At 33.6% G+C, this 17,158-nt stretch overlaps 1 protein-coding gene across 2 annotated transcripts in view; it reads right to left on the bottom strand.

Moving 5' to 3' along the window:
• The window catches only part of Brinp3 (bone morphogenetic protein/retinoic acid inducible neural-specific 3), a 401,825-nt gene that overhangs the window by 146,882 nt on the left and 237,785 nt on the right, over positions 1 to 17,158 (bottom strand). For both annotated transcript variants that reach the window (XM_013021772.1, XM_013021773.1), the window contains one exon: positions 9,753 to 9,858. In XM_013021772.1, the coding sequence (XP_012877226.1) occupies positions 9,753 to 9,858 (106 nt within the window). The remainder of the gene's footprint in view (positions 1 to 9,752; positions 9,859 to 17,158) is intronic.

Below are 17,158 nucleotides of genomic sequence, written 5' to 3'. Positions count from 1 at the left end.
GTTTTACAACTTGGTTGGAGGGGGGGAGTGGGATGGTGGGGAGGGTAGGGATGGTAGGGGAAAATCAAAGGAGGTGGTAAATGAGGTAACAATGCTCAATAGGAAACGTACTCATTACTTTACTCATGCAACTGTAACACCTCAGTACATTATTTTTGCAATAAAAAACCATAAAAGGGAGAAAAACACAGTAACTGGTATATTAACTTAGAGTCTGTGTATATTCTACAACTTTCAAAGTTATCTAGTTATCTCAAATTTATGTATTGAACTGTAAATAATACCTGTCTATTCCTTTGAAAATGTACTTGTTTGATTTCCATAAAATGATTTCAAATGGTTTTCAGTTCTTATTTGAAGTAATTTTTCATATTTTCATTACTTTCAGATAATCTACCTTTATCAAAGCAGTTAAAATAATATGAAGACAGAAAGGAAGTATGAGCTTGTATATGTTTGTAAAATGTATTTCAGGACAACAAAGATACAAAACTTATGTGGCTCATTTGTTTAACATTGATCTGTGAGACTGTGCAAGTTTGACAAAGTTCCTTCTGTAAGGTCCCCTCCTGGATGGCTAGCAGACTCCACCCTCCTTGCAGCAAAGTCTCCACCCAGTACCTGCGTTACCTAGGCAACTGGGACACCTGGAAGAGGTCACATCTGCATCCACTGAGGTCACATCTGAATTTGATGTGGCCACACCTTTCTCCGCCCATACCCTAAATAAGGCCTTAGCCCAGACCCAGAGGCTCTCTCTTGCTGTTCTTTTCTAGCTCTGCTCTCTCTCTGCTCTTTTCTAGCTCTTTCCTCTCTTTCCCAGCTCTCTCTCATTCCCAGGCCTTTCCCAGCCACGTGGAGTGCCAACCTTGCCTGATCCCAGCAGGTCTATTGAATAAACCTACCCCTTACCTGAATACCACGTGAGTGCTGCTGTTCTTACTCGGCTACCTCTTTTAAAAAACCTAATATAAATGGTGCCTTGAAGAGTGCGACACAGGCTGGGTCCCAGGGACCGCCTCTAGGTTCCCTCTCAAAGGCTAGCCAATGTAGGCTTGGTCTATTTGTTCAGGCTTTCTTTGCATTCTTTCAGAAATTCGCCATCTTGAATTCACCATGTTGGCCATGTGGTGGGTTAAGGGTTTGGCCCTATCTGACCCTTAACCTTCCACCAGGCTTACTACTCCATCCATCTATTCTAAGGTGCCTTGCTAACAAGTTGCTCTTTTCACAGGCCCTGGTAACTGAGGCCCAACTATTTGATGTGCTTTGTTAGCAAAGATGTCTAAACGTTGTCAAAATTTTAGGTTTTGAGTTTTGCCTTGTTTTGTGTTGTGTATTCTAGTACTGACTACATGGTTCTAAAATACTGGGCATATATATGCTAAAATTCTCATCACATCTAATGAGTTTTGTCATTGCAGAATATTTGTTGGTCAGTTCTTGATAAGGAGCAGGTAAGCTCTACTTATTCTACTTGATCTCCTTGTAGCTTTAATTGGAAATAATAAAGAGCTTTTGTGGCAAATATTTCAGTTCAAAGCTATCCTGGGCTGAAAAATCCCTAAGACTCTATCTCCCAGCTAACCTTCAAAGAGCCAGGCTGGAAGCATGGCACAAGACTCTTATCTCTAACCAGCCAAACTCTGCTACTATAACTCAAAGTGGTTCAGTGCTAGCCTTGAGCAGAAATGCTCAGGGACAGTGCCCAGGCCTTGAGTTCAAACCTCCTTGAATCCCAATTGGGACAAGCCATCCCAGCAATGAGCACCTAGATTCAGCCAGTCTGGGGAACAAGGGAACCTGGAGAGGAGTAAGAGGAGATGATGTCACAACAGCTACTTTGTGCCTGCCCTTTCAAAATTAACCAGAGCCAGGAGGTCAGTAGAAGTAAGAAGCCTGCCAATCCAATGTCTATACCTGTCTACCTATTAACTGAACAGGAATTTATATGCTTGCCTTTGTCACCTGACTTCTCTACCTAGTAGCCAGATGTCAGAAGTAGGTAGGGACATTTCTACCAACATTTTCAGCCCCAAGTCCTTCCTCTTGCCATTTATTTGCTCTCTAGTATTTTTTTCCAGCCCCTCACTGCTCATGAGACTTCTCCAGACTTCATCTAAGGATTCATGCCACCAAGGGACAACTGCTGCTCACTGCCTTCTCTGGGAGGGGACCAAATTCCAGCCTTTTACCTATATTGTCGACGCCCCTTGTCAGCAGGAAGTAGCCAGAGAGAATCCTCGCCCTATTTCATGATTATTAAAAGGCTGGAATGTAAGGTCCACTCCTGGATGGGTAGCAGACTCCACCCTCCTTGCAGCAAAGTCTCCACCCAGTACCTGCATTACCTAGGCAACTTGGACACCTGGAAGAGGTCACATCTTAATTTGATGTGGCCACACCTTTCTCCGCCCATACCCTAGATTAGCCCAAGCCCAGAGGCTCTCTCTTGCTGTTCTTTTCTAGCTCTGCTCTCTCTCTGCTCTTTTCTAGCTCTTTCCTCTCTCTTTCCTCTCTTTCCCAGCTCTCTCACTGCTCTATTCTAGCTCTCTCTGCTACCTCTCTCTTGCTGCTCTTTTCTAGCTCTCTCTGATTTCTCTCTGCTCTAGCTCTTTCCTCTCTTTCCCAGCCACGTGGAGTGCCAGCCTTGCCTGGTCCCAGCAGGTCTACTGAATAAACCTACCCCTTAGCTGAATACCTTGGGAGTGCTGCTGTTCTTACTCGGCTACCTCTTTTTAAAAACCTAACACCTTCCTCTTCAGAAAATAACAAAAAATGAAAAATAAGCCAGGATCTGATGGCTCATGCTTGCAATCTCTAGCTTTTCATTAGGGAGAGAAATGAGAAATGGTGGTTCAAAGCCAGTCCATGAGATTCTTTCTCCAAAAAGCTATTCAGAAAAAGCTAAAAGTGACTCTATGGATCAATTGGTAGAGTGTTAGCCTTGACCAAAAAAGCTCAAGGACAACTCCCAGACCCTGAGTTTATACCTTAAGAGTGGCACACATAGGAAAAAAAAGCAATAAAACTAATAATATGGGTTTTAGCACTTACTATATTTCAATATATGCAGTTTCATTTATAGAACTTCTTACCAAGAAGAAAACATAGTATAAAGCCAAATATTCTGTCCAGTCAGATAATAAAACATAAAAATAATGAAAATTTTGGCCAACACCAAGTTATTATTTAACAACAAATTGCATTTTGGCAAATATTTTGTGATTTAGTTGTATCAAGAAATAATCTATTTCTTGCCCATTGACTTGTTATTTAGGAGGCTGTGCATATATTAATATTCAGGAAATAATTGACTTTGTAAGTACATTACTCTTCCAATGTCATCTTTTAGGTAATTCTCCCATACAGAACTGGGAAAAGGTATTAATTTGTATCTTATCTCCAGCAAATAAGATATTTATTGAACATCTGCCATTGGGAGGTAATTGACAGAAAGTTTTCAAATAAGAAAATTGCTATCATGTATTATAGGATTCTATTTGATAAGAATACGAGCACATATAGGTAACTAAGTTATATTATCTACAGAAAAGATAAAAAAAATCATTGAATCCAAAAACAGGATTTCAATATTATTTGAAACATGGGTATTTTTTTTTTTGGGTCCGGTCATGGGGTCTGAACTCTGGGCCTGGGCTCTGTCCCTCAGCTCTTCATCTCAAGGCTAGCGCTCTACCACTTGAGCCACAGCACCACTTCAGGCTTTTTTTTTATCTTTTTGCTTATGTGATGCTGAGGAATTGAACCCAGGGCCTCATGCATGCAAGGCAAGCACTCTACCACTGAGCCACCTTCCCAACCCAAAACATGGATAATTTTTAACACTGAAAAATTACCTGTGCATTTCAAAGCATGGTGCATTTGCAGATTTTTTAAAACTAGTATTTGTTTGATGCACACTGAGAGGCTAAAACAATAGAATTACTGAGTTATTTAGAAAATGTAAACTTGCAGTCATATTTGTAGGACTCCTATAACAAGATGAATTGTGTAGAATTAACTTTTTGTGTAACTGACTTTCAAGCATGTAGTACTCAAAAGAGGCACTTTTTTGAAGTAGAATGTATACAGAAAAAGATATGAAAAGTTCATGAAGAGGATTCAAAAAATCTAAACTAAGGAAATGATGGTAGAAAGTTAATTTAGATGATAGGAGAAGTAGAAGAACCTACTAGAAAATTCTTCACTTGACACACTACAGATGAAATGTGTCAGATACGATAGGATCACCAAAGAGAAAGGAAGCTATGTCTTTAGGTGTCCAGTGCTCTATATCTCAGAAGTACTGCACACTTTAGAAATATACATTCAGAGCAAGAAATAGATTAAAGGGCCTTTTCTAATGGCCTCAGTAACAATGACCAATATGTTAAAATATCAAAGGCAGGTATTAGTGTATGCAAACCAAATATTTGAAACCTATTGATATATTTCAAATGTATTTTTTCATAAAAAGAAATTTATAGAACTAATTTAACACTTAGAAATAATCAGGAAATAACTTGTTAGATTACAACTTTCAGCCTACAAAAATTATAGTGCTTTTGTAGAAAAAACAAATAATGAGGAAGTAATTAGGAGAGTAATAAATTATGGCAAGAAATGAGATACATTTCAGACAAAACATATCTGTATTTATACACACATATATAGACATGGAAGAACTATACTAGAAATAAAGATGGCAGGTTATTTATAGACCTATTAAACACTTTTTTATTCTCTGACAAGCTCACCCACATAAGAAATAACTGGCATGTATTGGAACAAATTGAACTCCTTTGCAGACAGTGTTGCTAGTGTTACCCAAAGCAGTATTTTAAAGATTTCCCAAAATAGGAGAGTAGAAATAGTGACCACACTGTCATTAGGGAACATGGAATTATAGTGTGAAAGCTACTGTGATAATATGATGTGATTATATAAAGGAAACTGTGGAGAAGAGAGACTGTGAGGAAGGGTAGAGGGGAAAGCAGAATGAATAAAAGGATAAGTACTAAATTAGTACACTATATATGCATATGTAGCCCAATCAGTTCCACTAAAAACCATTACAAATGCATTCAAAGGGCTTCTTAAGAAAGGTTAATGGAGATGAGGGGAGACATGATCAAGAACATTATAGACATGTTACTGTCATAATGAAAACTTTTATATATATAACATGTTCTAATATTTTTAAAAGGCAGAATGTGAAGTAGCACTAATTCTACATGCTAAGAAGCATGAAGTAAAAGACAGATGTTTCATTAGTTGAAGGACTAGTTTTTTGTTTTTGTTTTTGTTTGTTTTTTTTTTAAAGAAAACTCAGTGAAAGCAAGTAAAATTGCTGGGTGATATCTAAAGGGAAGAAATGACTATGAGGTGCTGTGGGCTTTGGGAGTGAGTTTATTAATGAATATCTTTGATTTTATAATTGAACTTAGTAAAAAATAAAAAAAAAACATATTGAACTGCGTATGACAGAGCTAATTAACTCCTCAGGTGTGTTAGTCATCCAGCTGAGCTACAAACCCAATAAGCAAACAAAAATAAGAGTGAAGCAACAAAAAAACCCTTCACTAATACTGAAACATAATTTCAATTGGCTTAATATAAAATAGATGAAGATATTATTGGGAAAATAGCAAACTCTAAAGGAATAAAAAAATTAACATCTTGGATTTACTTAAAAATTAATATTTGAAATATACACCAATGTATAGGCTAATAAAAAACAATGTAAAGTTTGTTACTATAAACTAGGGTTTATAGTTAGAAATACAATTTAACTCAAATTTCAATCAAAATGAGTAACAGCCAACTTTGGAACAATCTCTGGAAAGCACAAAATAATCAGATAATTTTGCAATGAAAAATAGATAATTGGGAGAAATTTTTTTTCTGGTGTTGGGGCTTGGACTCAGGGCCTGGGGTCTGTCTCTGAGCCTTTCTGAGCTCAAAGCTATAGCTCTACCACATGGTCCACAGAGCCACTTCTGCCTTTTTCTGTTTATGCGTTACTGAGGAATCAAATCCAAGGGCATGCTAGGCAAGCACTCTACCACTAAGCCACATTTTCAGTCCCAATTAGGAGATTTTAAAAGACTAATATCACCTTAGATTGGTAGATTTTATAACTTTGTTTATATTTTTGCCATGATGAGTCTTAGCAAAAATTATTTGAATACTTCTCAATATGATATATGTAAGTGCTGGGAAAATTAATTCATATATATGTCCAAAAGATTGAGAAATACCTTCATGAAGCAGAATGTTTGCCAGTAAACCGGACAATTAAACTAACATCTAATCATCTATAGAAAAATGGCTTGTTCTTGTGACAATTTTGTTCACATATAAGGTTGGAAACCACTATCTTGGGAACTAATTGGAACTCAGTCATATTGATCCTTTTTCTGTTTCTGAGAATTTCACTAAAATGCTACTAAGAAATGTATGTGATTCCTAATCCTGTTATTTTGTTACTTAGGAGTATCTTATTAGATTCATTACACTCAAAAGGTTTTGAACATTGAATTTTCAATAGTTGCAATATATCCTTTCCATAGATTTAGTAATATTGTACCACACATCCCTAATATGTTTTCATGGATAATTTGGATTCATAGAAAGTAATTTTTTGCTTTGTGCAGTGTCTACTCTGTAATTCTATTGGCAAAGTAACACTGCAAGTTCAAACAGATCAATCAAGTTTTCTCTACCAGAAGATGTTTCATTTTATTTATTTATTTGTCAAAATTAGTGTGATATTTATAACAGTTTGTCAATTGCTATCTCCACTAAGTCTAGCTGCTCACCATGTTGAAGTCTAAGGATACTTGTTTGAAGCCAGCCTAGGCAAGCAAGTTTCTTAGACTCTTATCTCTAATTAACCACCCAAATGCTGAAAATGGAACTGTGGCCCAGTTATAGTTAAAACAAACAATTGAAAATATAGACATGATAATTGCCAAAAAGTTAAAACTGATTTTGTGAGTTAATTATGTGAAAAAAGGAGAAAAAATAATTGAACATAAAAGATGTTTTTCTTCAATTATTTCTTTAGTTAAATTTCAAAAGGGAAAACTAAATATTGCTCTTAAAATATTAATTTATTCTGGAGCTGTCACTGTTCCATAGGTACTAAAAGCCAAAATTTTACAATCAAATTATTTTGTAATAAACCAATTAAATACCAAGTAAAATAGCCTAAATATAATATTTTGGATCAAAGTTAATATTCTGATGGAATAATAATTCACAATAAAATGATTATTAGATAATTGAAAATATTTTTATAACTCATTTTTATTTAAATTTGAAACTTAACAATAAATCTAAAATAATAAAATAGCATTAAATAGTTAAAATATTTAAAGTTTTACACAATTCACAATAACTAGCATTAGGTAATTCTATGTGTATTTATTTTTTCTGGTCCTCGGCTTGAAGTCAGGTTCTGGACCACTGTCCCTGAGACTTTTTGTGCTCAAGATTAATGCTTTTCCAATTGGGCCATGGTACCACAGCTCTTTCTGAGTAGTTTATTGTAGAAAAGAATTTCACAGAATTTATTGTCCATGCTGGTTTCCAACTTCCATCCTCAGATCTCATCCTCCTGAGTAGTTAGGATTACAGGCCTCAGCCAGTGCCACCTGGCATTGAGGAAACTCCATACTGATTTCCAGAGTGTTTGAACAAGCTTACATTCCCACCAGCAGTTTACTAGAGTTCCCTTCCGGCCATTCTAAGTGGGGTGAGGTGAAATCTTAATGTTGCTTTGATTTGCATTGCCTTTATGGCCAGGAATGTTGAACATTTTTTCATGTGTCTGTTGACCATTTTAATTCTACTTCTGAGAAGTCATTTATTAATTTGGTTTGTTTCTTTGAGGTTTTAATTCCTGAGAATATAATTTTTTTGTATTGTGAGTATATTCTGGAAATCAGGCCCTTGTCTGGTATATAGCTGGTAAAAACTTCCAATTCAGTGGGCTTTCTATGTAGCATGTTAGCTATGTTCTTTGCAATTAAGTAACATTTAAGCTTAATGTAATCCCATTTATTTGTTTTCTTTGATTTTTTGTTTCTGTTTTTTTTTCCTTAGTTTTCTTTGTTTGTTTTAATTTTTTTGTGTTCCTGAGTTTTTACTTAGGAAGTGTCAACCTGTGTCCAAGAGACATAGTGTTTCTCCTATCCATTCCTGTAAATTTTTCATTGCTTGTAGTCTTACACAGAGGTCTTTGAAATATTTGAATTGATGCAGGTTCAAGGTGACATATGAGAATCTTGAGCATTTATCCAATAGAATACAAAATTAAAGTAAAGCCACGAGCACATCCTCGTTCATTGAGAACTATTCACCATTGCCAAGATATGAAATCAACCCAGATGCCCCCAATAGAGACTGGATCAAGAACATGTGGTATATATGCATAATTGAATTTTATTCATATGTTGAAAGTTTGATCTGCCATTCACATGGAAATGGAAACATCAGGGAAATATATAGTCAAGTCATCCAGACCCAGAGAAACAAAGGTTCATTTTTTCCCTCATAGATAGAATATACCTATAAATCTACACATAAAACAATGAGTGATATGCAAGTGGTTAAAAATTAATTAACTAACATATATTAAATTTCATGAAATAATAGGATCTTTTAGAAAAATTAGGTTAAAGCCCATCAAAACCAACAAAAGGAAATAGATACTCACAAAGGAAAGATGGGACCAAGGACAAAGGAGTAGTCAAATGAAGTGAGGTAGGAGGGAAGAATGTAGTCAATAATTCATTGGATATATCAAAAAAATTAAAAACATAAAGAAAGGAGTGGGTTGATGGGGATTAGAATGTAATTAAGATGCATTGTATTCAGAAACTGCTTTGTTAAATGTCACCTGTGTACACCTATATAAAGATAATAAAACCTAAGAAAAATGAACCCCAAGATAGGGACACAAGAGGTTTTTATTTTGTCACTGTTGTTTTTAATGTACTATGTGATTTTTCTGTTTGTTTCTTTTGTATGTTCTTCCCCTATGGTATAAAACCTTTTGTCACTGTATTTGATTTTAGTGCCCTACATCTTGCATATACATTTTTTCTAGTTTGCGGAGAGGAAGAGAAGTAACAAAATCCCAAAATAAGGATATAGGTTGACCCATTATAGCAATAAGATGTACAGACACTATGTTGTTGTTGTTTACAATTTCCCCGATTATGGTAATCTTTTAATTTAGCACAAAATGTATGAATAGAAGAAAATGTAAAATTATTACCATTATGATATCACATTGGGAGCAATATAAATATTAATATTTGTTCATCTGTTTTAAAATTTGTTTCTACCTTCCAGAAAACATATTCAATACTATTTTCTATTTTACATGAAATTTTAAATTCCAACAGTTTGACAATGGGAAGGAAGGTGGTTACAACTGTTACAAATCTATAAAATAATAATAGATCAAATAAGCCTATGTAGAATTTGATATTTATTGAGGCAATGATTAACATCTATGAGAAAAAATATTGTCATTTTAGTTTTTCAATTGCTATATGTTATTTAATATAAAAAATAAATTTAGCACTTAATGTGGCCTAGAACACATTTTGCAATATGAAATTAGCATTTATGTATCTAGAAGTTATTACTATATATGTGTCATTAAATATATATATCAGAACTAGATAATATATACCTCAGGGTCATAGAGAATTAATAAAATTTTACCTACATACCTTGTAACTGAATCTTGTTCTCTGGACTCTGAACCAGAACCGAACTGACAGAATCAAGGTTGTCATAATTACTGCAACCAAGAGGCCCCGTCCGTGTTTCTGTTACCTGACAAACAAAACATCAGCTTTGTTACATAAGTCAGACTTTTGCAATGGTTTTTCTTTAAGGTAGTTGCTGCACACTAATATTCATCTTCTGGTAAGCATCATTTAAAGCCTACAATCTATCAAGCACCACGCCACAGAAACAGAGCAGCCACTTCCTTTCGCTTCAAATCTGTTTGGTCTAAAGTATTACTTACATTAATTGACTGAGTTTAACAAGTTATGACAGAAACTCCTTAAAACAGAACAGTTCAGCTCACATAGGGTTCTTGTGTTTGATGTTTTTTCTAATAAATCATAACATTTGTCCTGTTGTATCTAAAAATGGATTTTATTATCTTATTATTTAATATAAAATAATTTCCCCCTCTTATGGTAACATCAAATTTCTATAACCTGTGTGACTTCCCTCTCTTCTATTTCTTCTCAATAAATGGAGTAACTCCTGTGCAGGGAAATAATTTTAATTCTACATCTTTGATTCAATAATATTACCTATCTCTACCTTACTTTTCATCTACAACCTTAATGTTAATCTCATGTTCAGCTCAATTATGGTGATTTCTACCTGAAATATTTTAATAGATGTATTTAATTACAGTTTTTCCATGAACCAATGTTATACTTAACTATGGAATCTCATATTGTGGGCTGATTTTTCAGAGGTGTATTGAAATAGAGAGCATCAGGAAATGATGACACATAAGTAATAAATACAATTAAGTGACTGATTAAACCTGAAGAGTAATCAATTATATACAAAATTCATCCTGTATACAAAATCATTTTAGAGAAGATAATAATTATAATGAAATATCTCTTTAACTACTTTTCTTCTGAATAGTAAGATAGTACTTTGAAAAGCAGAATTTATATCACCATTTATAAACCAGACATGATGTTTTACTTTATTCAAAGTAAAAGCTAGAATCTTTAATAAATTTAGAAAAAATAATGCCATATTTTCCAACTTCTTGTTACCTTTCAAATTTATCTCAAACCCCAAGCCCCACTGGCTTCTTGTTATTCCTCCAAAATGTCAGACATCTGCCTTCCAGAGTATCTTAGACTTGCTCTCCCAATATTTAAAAAGTTCTCTGAAATTTTTCTATGTGCTCACATCTCTTATGCATTTGGAACTGTGTTGAAATAGATTATAAATGTAAAATAGTTTTGCACAAAATTTTTGCAATCTGATATGATAAAAGATCAGGAGATGCATGATTTAATTTTAGGTTATTTATTTAAAAAATTATTTATTAACAAAAATCAAATTAAGAAGTTTTAATCAGTTAAAAGTATGTCATATGGTACGCTTTATTTTCAAGTTCACAATTATTGTTCTAAATTGTAGATGCACAGGAAATAAATTTAATTTTTATTTTCAACTAACTTAATTCTTTATTTTTTATAGATACCTTCATACATTTTCTCTGATAGAAGAAATTCATTTCTCCCTTAAAAATATTATATATAAATAACAATAAAAAGAGAGTGAATAAACAGTATACTATTTGTTTCTATCTATATTTATTTTATTTGTTTCTCTTGACTAAGTTTAAAGAGATTACAAATAAATCATGATATTTAATGTTAGTAAGACAGGTGTTTATTAAAATTATATTCTTAGTTTTTAAAGCCCAAACTTTGAAGATTATAAGTGTGTAAAAAAAACAATAAAAATCCTTGAAAAATTATTTAGAACAATTAAAAGCTGTTTTGTAAGCTCTGTTTAGAATGTTTGTAGGTTGGCTATAAAAAGAATTCCAGAATTAGAGCTCTTAAGATTTTTTTCATGTTTTACTTATCTTTCTTTTCACAAAGTTGTTGTTACAATTGCAACATAAAGCTTCTTATCTTTCCTATGTAAATTATAATAAAGCACAAGTTAATTGGTATAGATTGATGCAGAATTCCATTGAAAAGCTATACTATTTGGGTCACTCTCATGAGTGATATATATTACTATGGAAATTCTGGCTAATATTAACCCACACTAGAGATCTGAAAAATAAAACACGAGTATTGACTAGTTTATACATGTATTAAAGAATACTATATATTCTGATAGCACACAGGTAATATAGATGTAATTACATGTTGTAAAAGTCATAAACAAAAAAAATCACTTGGGAAAATTCTGGTTTTACAAAGACAATATAATTTATAATTTTATTTCAGGTGGTGATAATGTCTAATGATGCTTTTTTAATTTCAAATATGGCTGTTGAGCTTAAATACGTTTTAGTCATTGAATTTATTTCTGTCAGTTGTTCATTCTTATTGAAATTTTATTAAGCATTGAATATGAAACAGATTCAATGTAGCTTAATTTGTATTCCATTGCAGTAATTATTGGGCTTGTTTTTAATTATTAAATGAATTTCACACATTGTAATTGCAATATGCATATAAAATGATATATTCATATTGGAGAAAGTATATTTTAGTAGCAAAATGCTTTTTTAAAACAATTTTTCATTTATTCACCATATCCACAGTATGAAAGTAGTCCAGATGCTCTTCAATAGATGAATAGGTCAATTAATTGTGGCAGATACATACAGTAGAATTTTACTCATCCATCAGGAGTAACAATATTTTATCAGAATGGACCTGATGATAAGAATAAAGTGAAATAAATCCAGTCACGGACTTATATGTTTCCTTCATATATGAAATTTAGATTCAACTTATAAATGTTAATGTAAGTATATACAGGATCATTTGCACAGGTACAGAAATGTATTACCCAAAATGTGATATACCCTAAGGAGAATTCTAATAGTGTAATTCCATTGAATAAACAATTTACAGTGTAAACAAATGAATACTACAAAACCAGTACTTGATGTGTGTGGGAAGGAAAGGTTGAAGCAGGTAGAAAAATGGAAGAGAATCCAGTCATAATATTCAATGTATATAGGTGAAAAATAAACTAGGAAAACTAAGGGGATGGGTGGTGTTGAGAGAAATGGTGGAGAATAATGAAAGGGATGACACTGATCAAGATACATTGTACTCAAAATGACATATTGAATTTTCATACCTTTAAAATTACTTAAAAATAATAAAAATATAACATAAAATATTTCAGTAGGCTTCACCAAAAGGTTTTATCATAATCTTTGAAGGAAAAGTCTAAATTTATGTATAAAATATTACCACATGTAAAATACAGGAATATAATGAATCATTTAAGTTTATCTTGTATCTACATATTGCATGAAAAAATAATGAATATCATATGTGCTGTGTAATGCAAAACATACACCCATATCTATCTATCTATCTATCTATCTATCTATCTATCTATCTATCTATCTCTCTATATATATATTATTTTAAGTATATTTGACATTTTCCATGTTTTCCATATTTTCTTGAACCAGTTAACACTACATAGTGGTTTTTCAAAAATTTTATGATATATAATCAATGAACACATTTCTCATATTTGCACATAAAGGCATGATGAAAATCAAATATAAATTTAATTTAAAGGAGCATAGACTCTTGCTGAATTATTCATATTCTTTGAAAATGAAAATCATCATCCTGATGATTATTAACCTTATTTTTAATCCCCCAATTGTTTGAGTAGATAAAATACTTTCAGATATTATGTTTATCTATTTACAGAATTTCACTTTTAAAAGTTATGTAGTGACTCCTTCACATAAAGATCAATGATCCTTGAAAAAAGATTTTTTTAAATAGGTATAATTACAATGTTGGGTGCTGCAAAACTCTTATTTCCTATTAGCTGCCAAAATACTGGAAGTGGAGCTGTGTCACCAATTGCTTTGTGCAAAAAATCTAAGAGCAGAGATTGGGCCCTCAGTTCAAGCCCCATGACTGTCACAAATGCACGCGCACACGCACACACACACACACACACACACACACTTGAATGTACACATACAAAAATGATTGCTATAGAAATTAATTATAAATTCATACAAAATAAAGATAAAGCTTGGCATTTTCATGAATAAAGAGTAAGAAACAGTATAAAGCACAATGTCTTTATAGGAGTGACAATGAAGGCCCAGGAGAGAAACACAAGGGACATAATCACATATGCTTCCTGGGGGGTGAAAAAAATCACATCAATGCAGTACTATCCTGTTCTACTGGAAAGCACAGTCTAGTGCATGGCTACAGTGATTGTCCTACTTTTTTGTTTTGTTTTGTTTTGTTTTTGATCGGTCGAGGGGCCTGAACTCTGGGCCTAGGCACTGTCCCTCAGCTCTTCAGCTCAAGGCTAGCACTCTCCCACTTGAGCCACAGCAACAATTCTGGCTTTTTTAGTGCTTATGTGGTGCTGAGGAATCGAACCCAGGGTCTCATGCATGAAGGAGAAGCACTCTACCACTGAGCCATCTTCCCAGCCCCTGTCCTACATTTTTATATTTTTTGTCCTACGTTTATAACCCATAAATTACCCTCTATCAAAATACTGCCCAAGAATCCCCCTAAAAACATCCAGAGGTAAGTCCATTGAGAGAGACTTGTATGCATTTTAAGTACACATTAAAACATAAAATTACACCCTATGTTAAAAGAGAAAAGTTCTTTTAGGTTCTGGAAATGTTTATTTAATGTGATATGGAATAAAATAAACTGGACACAGCTAACTCACAAGGCATCCAAATAACATTAGGTCTCCTTTGTATTTACTCTAGAAATTATATTGGTAGCATTTGGTCACAAAGGGGCCAAACCTGTACCCCATTCCTGTGGATGTTATCTGTCTGCCTATCTATCTATCTATCTATCTATCTATCTATCTATCTATCTATCTATCTATCTATCTATCTATCTATCTATCTGTCTGTCTGTCTGTCTGTCTGTCTGTCTGTCTGTCTGTCTGTCTGTCTGTCTGTCTATCCATCTATCTATCCAACTATCTAATTTATCTTTAAATAATGTAGAGCTTAAAATCAAAAGTATAACCAACTACAGAGCAAGAAAAAGCTCTCATTAGGTCCTAAATTCATGATTATACATTTAGAAAGCTGATATTTTTCTACAAGCTGCTTTTGTGATAGCTATAAATGAAAATATTTCATAAGCAGGAGCTTGTACTTCAAAGAAAAGCTAAAGGGATACTGTTATTTCACTAGAGTTGGCTGGAAGGGTTTTTATGTTTTCAACACAAATAATGAAAAGTAAAACTAAACTGTCATAAGGTAGTTACAAACAATAGACAGGATTGCACATAGTTAAGGGCTTTGGCCCACTACTTGTATCTGCTGAGATCTTTAGACAGTGTCTACACTTGTTAGTGCCAGAGCCAGGCTGAATGAAGGTTAATCTAGATCAACGAAATAGCATTTTAGGAAAACCAGGGGTCCAATATTTTTTTTCTGTTACTTTACATTACAATTTTAATCTAGGTCAGCTTTCATTAGATATATTCAAGAAATAAAAGGAAGATAAAGAAGTAAAAAAATTGGAAGAATTTTTGTATTACCCTATTCCCCTATGGATTGCAATCATGTTTCCTTTAAGTTCCAAACCAATTAGAAATGATGAAGCTTTAAAAGGTAATGACACAAAAATCCCAATTAAGAATTTAAGGTAAGAATACAAATATGCTATTTTTCATTTTCATTTATTTATTTTACTACTTTTTATTATTATATTCTTTCCATCTTTAAGTAGTTATACAAAAGAATGAGTATGTTGTACTTATAAATAGCTTTTTTAGAGTGCTTGTAAATCATCATATAATACTGAAAGGATGTTCTGATTATTTTAAATAATAATTATAATATGATTAGATAACCATATAAAAGACAACATAAAGCAAGGACTTATCTAAATTTTATGTAGCTAAATCATCAAGGACATAGAATTAGGAAATATTCTGTATCCCAGATTGCCTCTCCCTTGGAAATAGGGAGCTCACGTGGGCTGCTCCATATGGTTCTACTAATTCCTTTCCCAAACACATTCTGTCACTCAGACCCAACTTTTCCAATATAGTCTTGTTCTTAGAAGTGCATTCTCAATGCCTTGAGAGAATGGGTAGGAATATAATCAAAATGAAATACAAATGGTGGGGTACACGTGAAAACTAATTCACTAAGACCATGAACAAATCCTTTGCCAAGATCAGCAAGCAATTAGTCTTGCATTGACTAGAACCCCACTTCTCACTAATTCTCACTGTAAAGGTCAGTAAATCACTCTATTTCTAAATCCGGCCAATCTGCCCACTTGATTCTCACCTTGTCTCAGTCAACCATTTACCTAACAACTGACACTTCATACAATAGAGAAACTGGATTCTCCACTGTGCTTTCTTTGACAGTGTTAATACCAACCTGCATGGACAAATGTCAAGTAAAGAAATAAAGCATCTATCACCACATTAGAGGATGCTTGCTGCAGAATCAGGAACACTGACAGTTCATCAGGCTAGCGGTGCTCACAAGCCCAGCCAAATGCAATCTGTCACTGTCAAAATGCCAGCAACTGTCATGCCATAAAGGGTTATGCCTTACTAGGATATAAAAGAAGACACCTAGTTAGACATAGGCTTGTGTGTATACAAAAATGTTCTTATTATTACTATTTTCAATTTTTTTCTTAACTGAGGAGTATGGTATGATTGAATATTGCCTAAAGTCATTTCATATAAATAAATACATATATGCACATGCACCCATATATATGGTATGTGTTGCACTAATGGTTTATTCCTGGAATCCTAGCTATACAGGAGGGTGAGATCTGAGGATTATAGTTTGAAGCCAGCCCTTGTAGGAAAGTCCATAAGATGCTTATCTCTAATTAACGAGCAAAGAACCAGAAGCAGTGCTTTGGCTCAAAGTACCTTGAGGAAAAGAGGGTGCCCAGGTCCTGAGTTCAAGCCCACCACTGACAAAAAAAGTGCTCAGGAACAGCATAAACACCACACACACACACACACACTCACACACACACACACACATCACACACACACTATCTCTCACACACACAGATATTGGTAAAAAGATGTGTATAAACTTTCACCCACACAGATTGGTAAAAAGATGTGTATAAACTTTCAGTACACACTTAAATATTAAAATTGAAGATGACAACCTGAGTTAAAAGAAGTTTTCTTAGATCCTGGAAATGTTTTTTTCATGTGATATGGAATAAAATAACTGGACACAACTGAGTCAGAGCAAGGCATCCATATAACATTAGGTCTCCTTTGTATTTACACCATGCTGTAATCTTTTTAACAAAAAATAGTTTGTGTGTCTCTTCTGAAATGCCATTAATAGGCCATTGTAAAAGAC

The sequence above is a fragment of the Dipodomys ordii genome, unplaced genomic scaffold (assembly GCF_000151885.1).
Source record: "Dipodomys ordii isolate 6190 unplaced genomic scaffold, Dord_2.0 Scaffold57, whole genome shotgun sequence".
Taxonomy (NCBI): domain Eukaryota; kingdom Metazoa; phylum Chordata; class Mammalia; order Rodentia; family Heteromyidae; genus Dipodomys; species Dipodomys ordii.
This window is presented reverse-complemented; position numbering and strand designations above follow the sequence as displayed.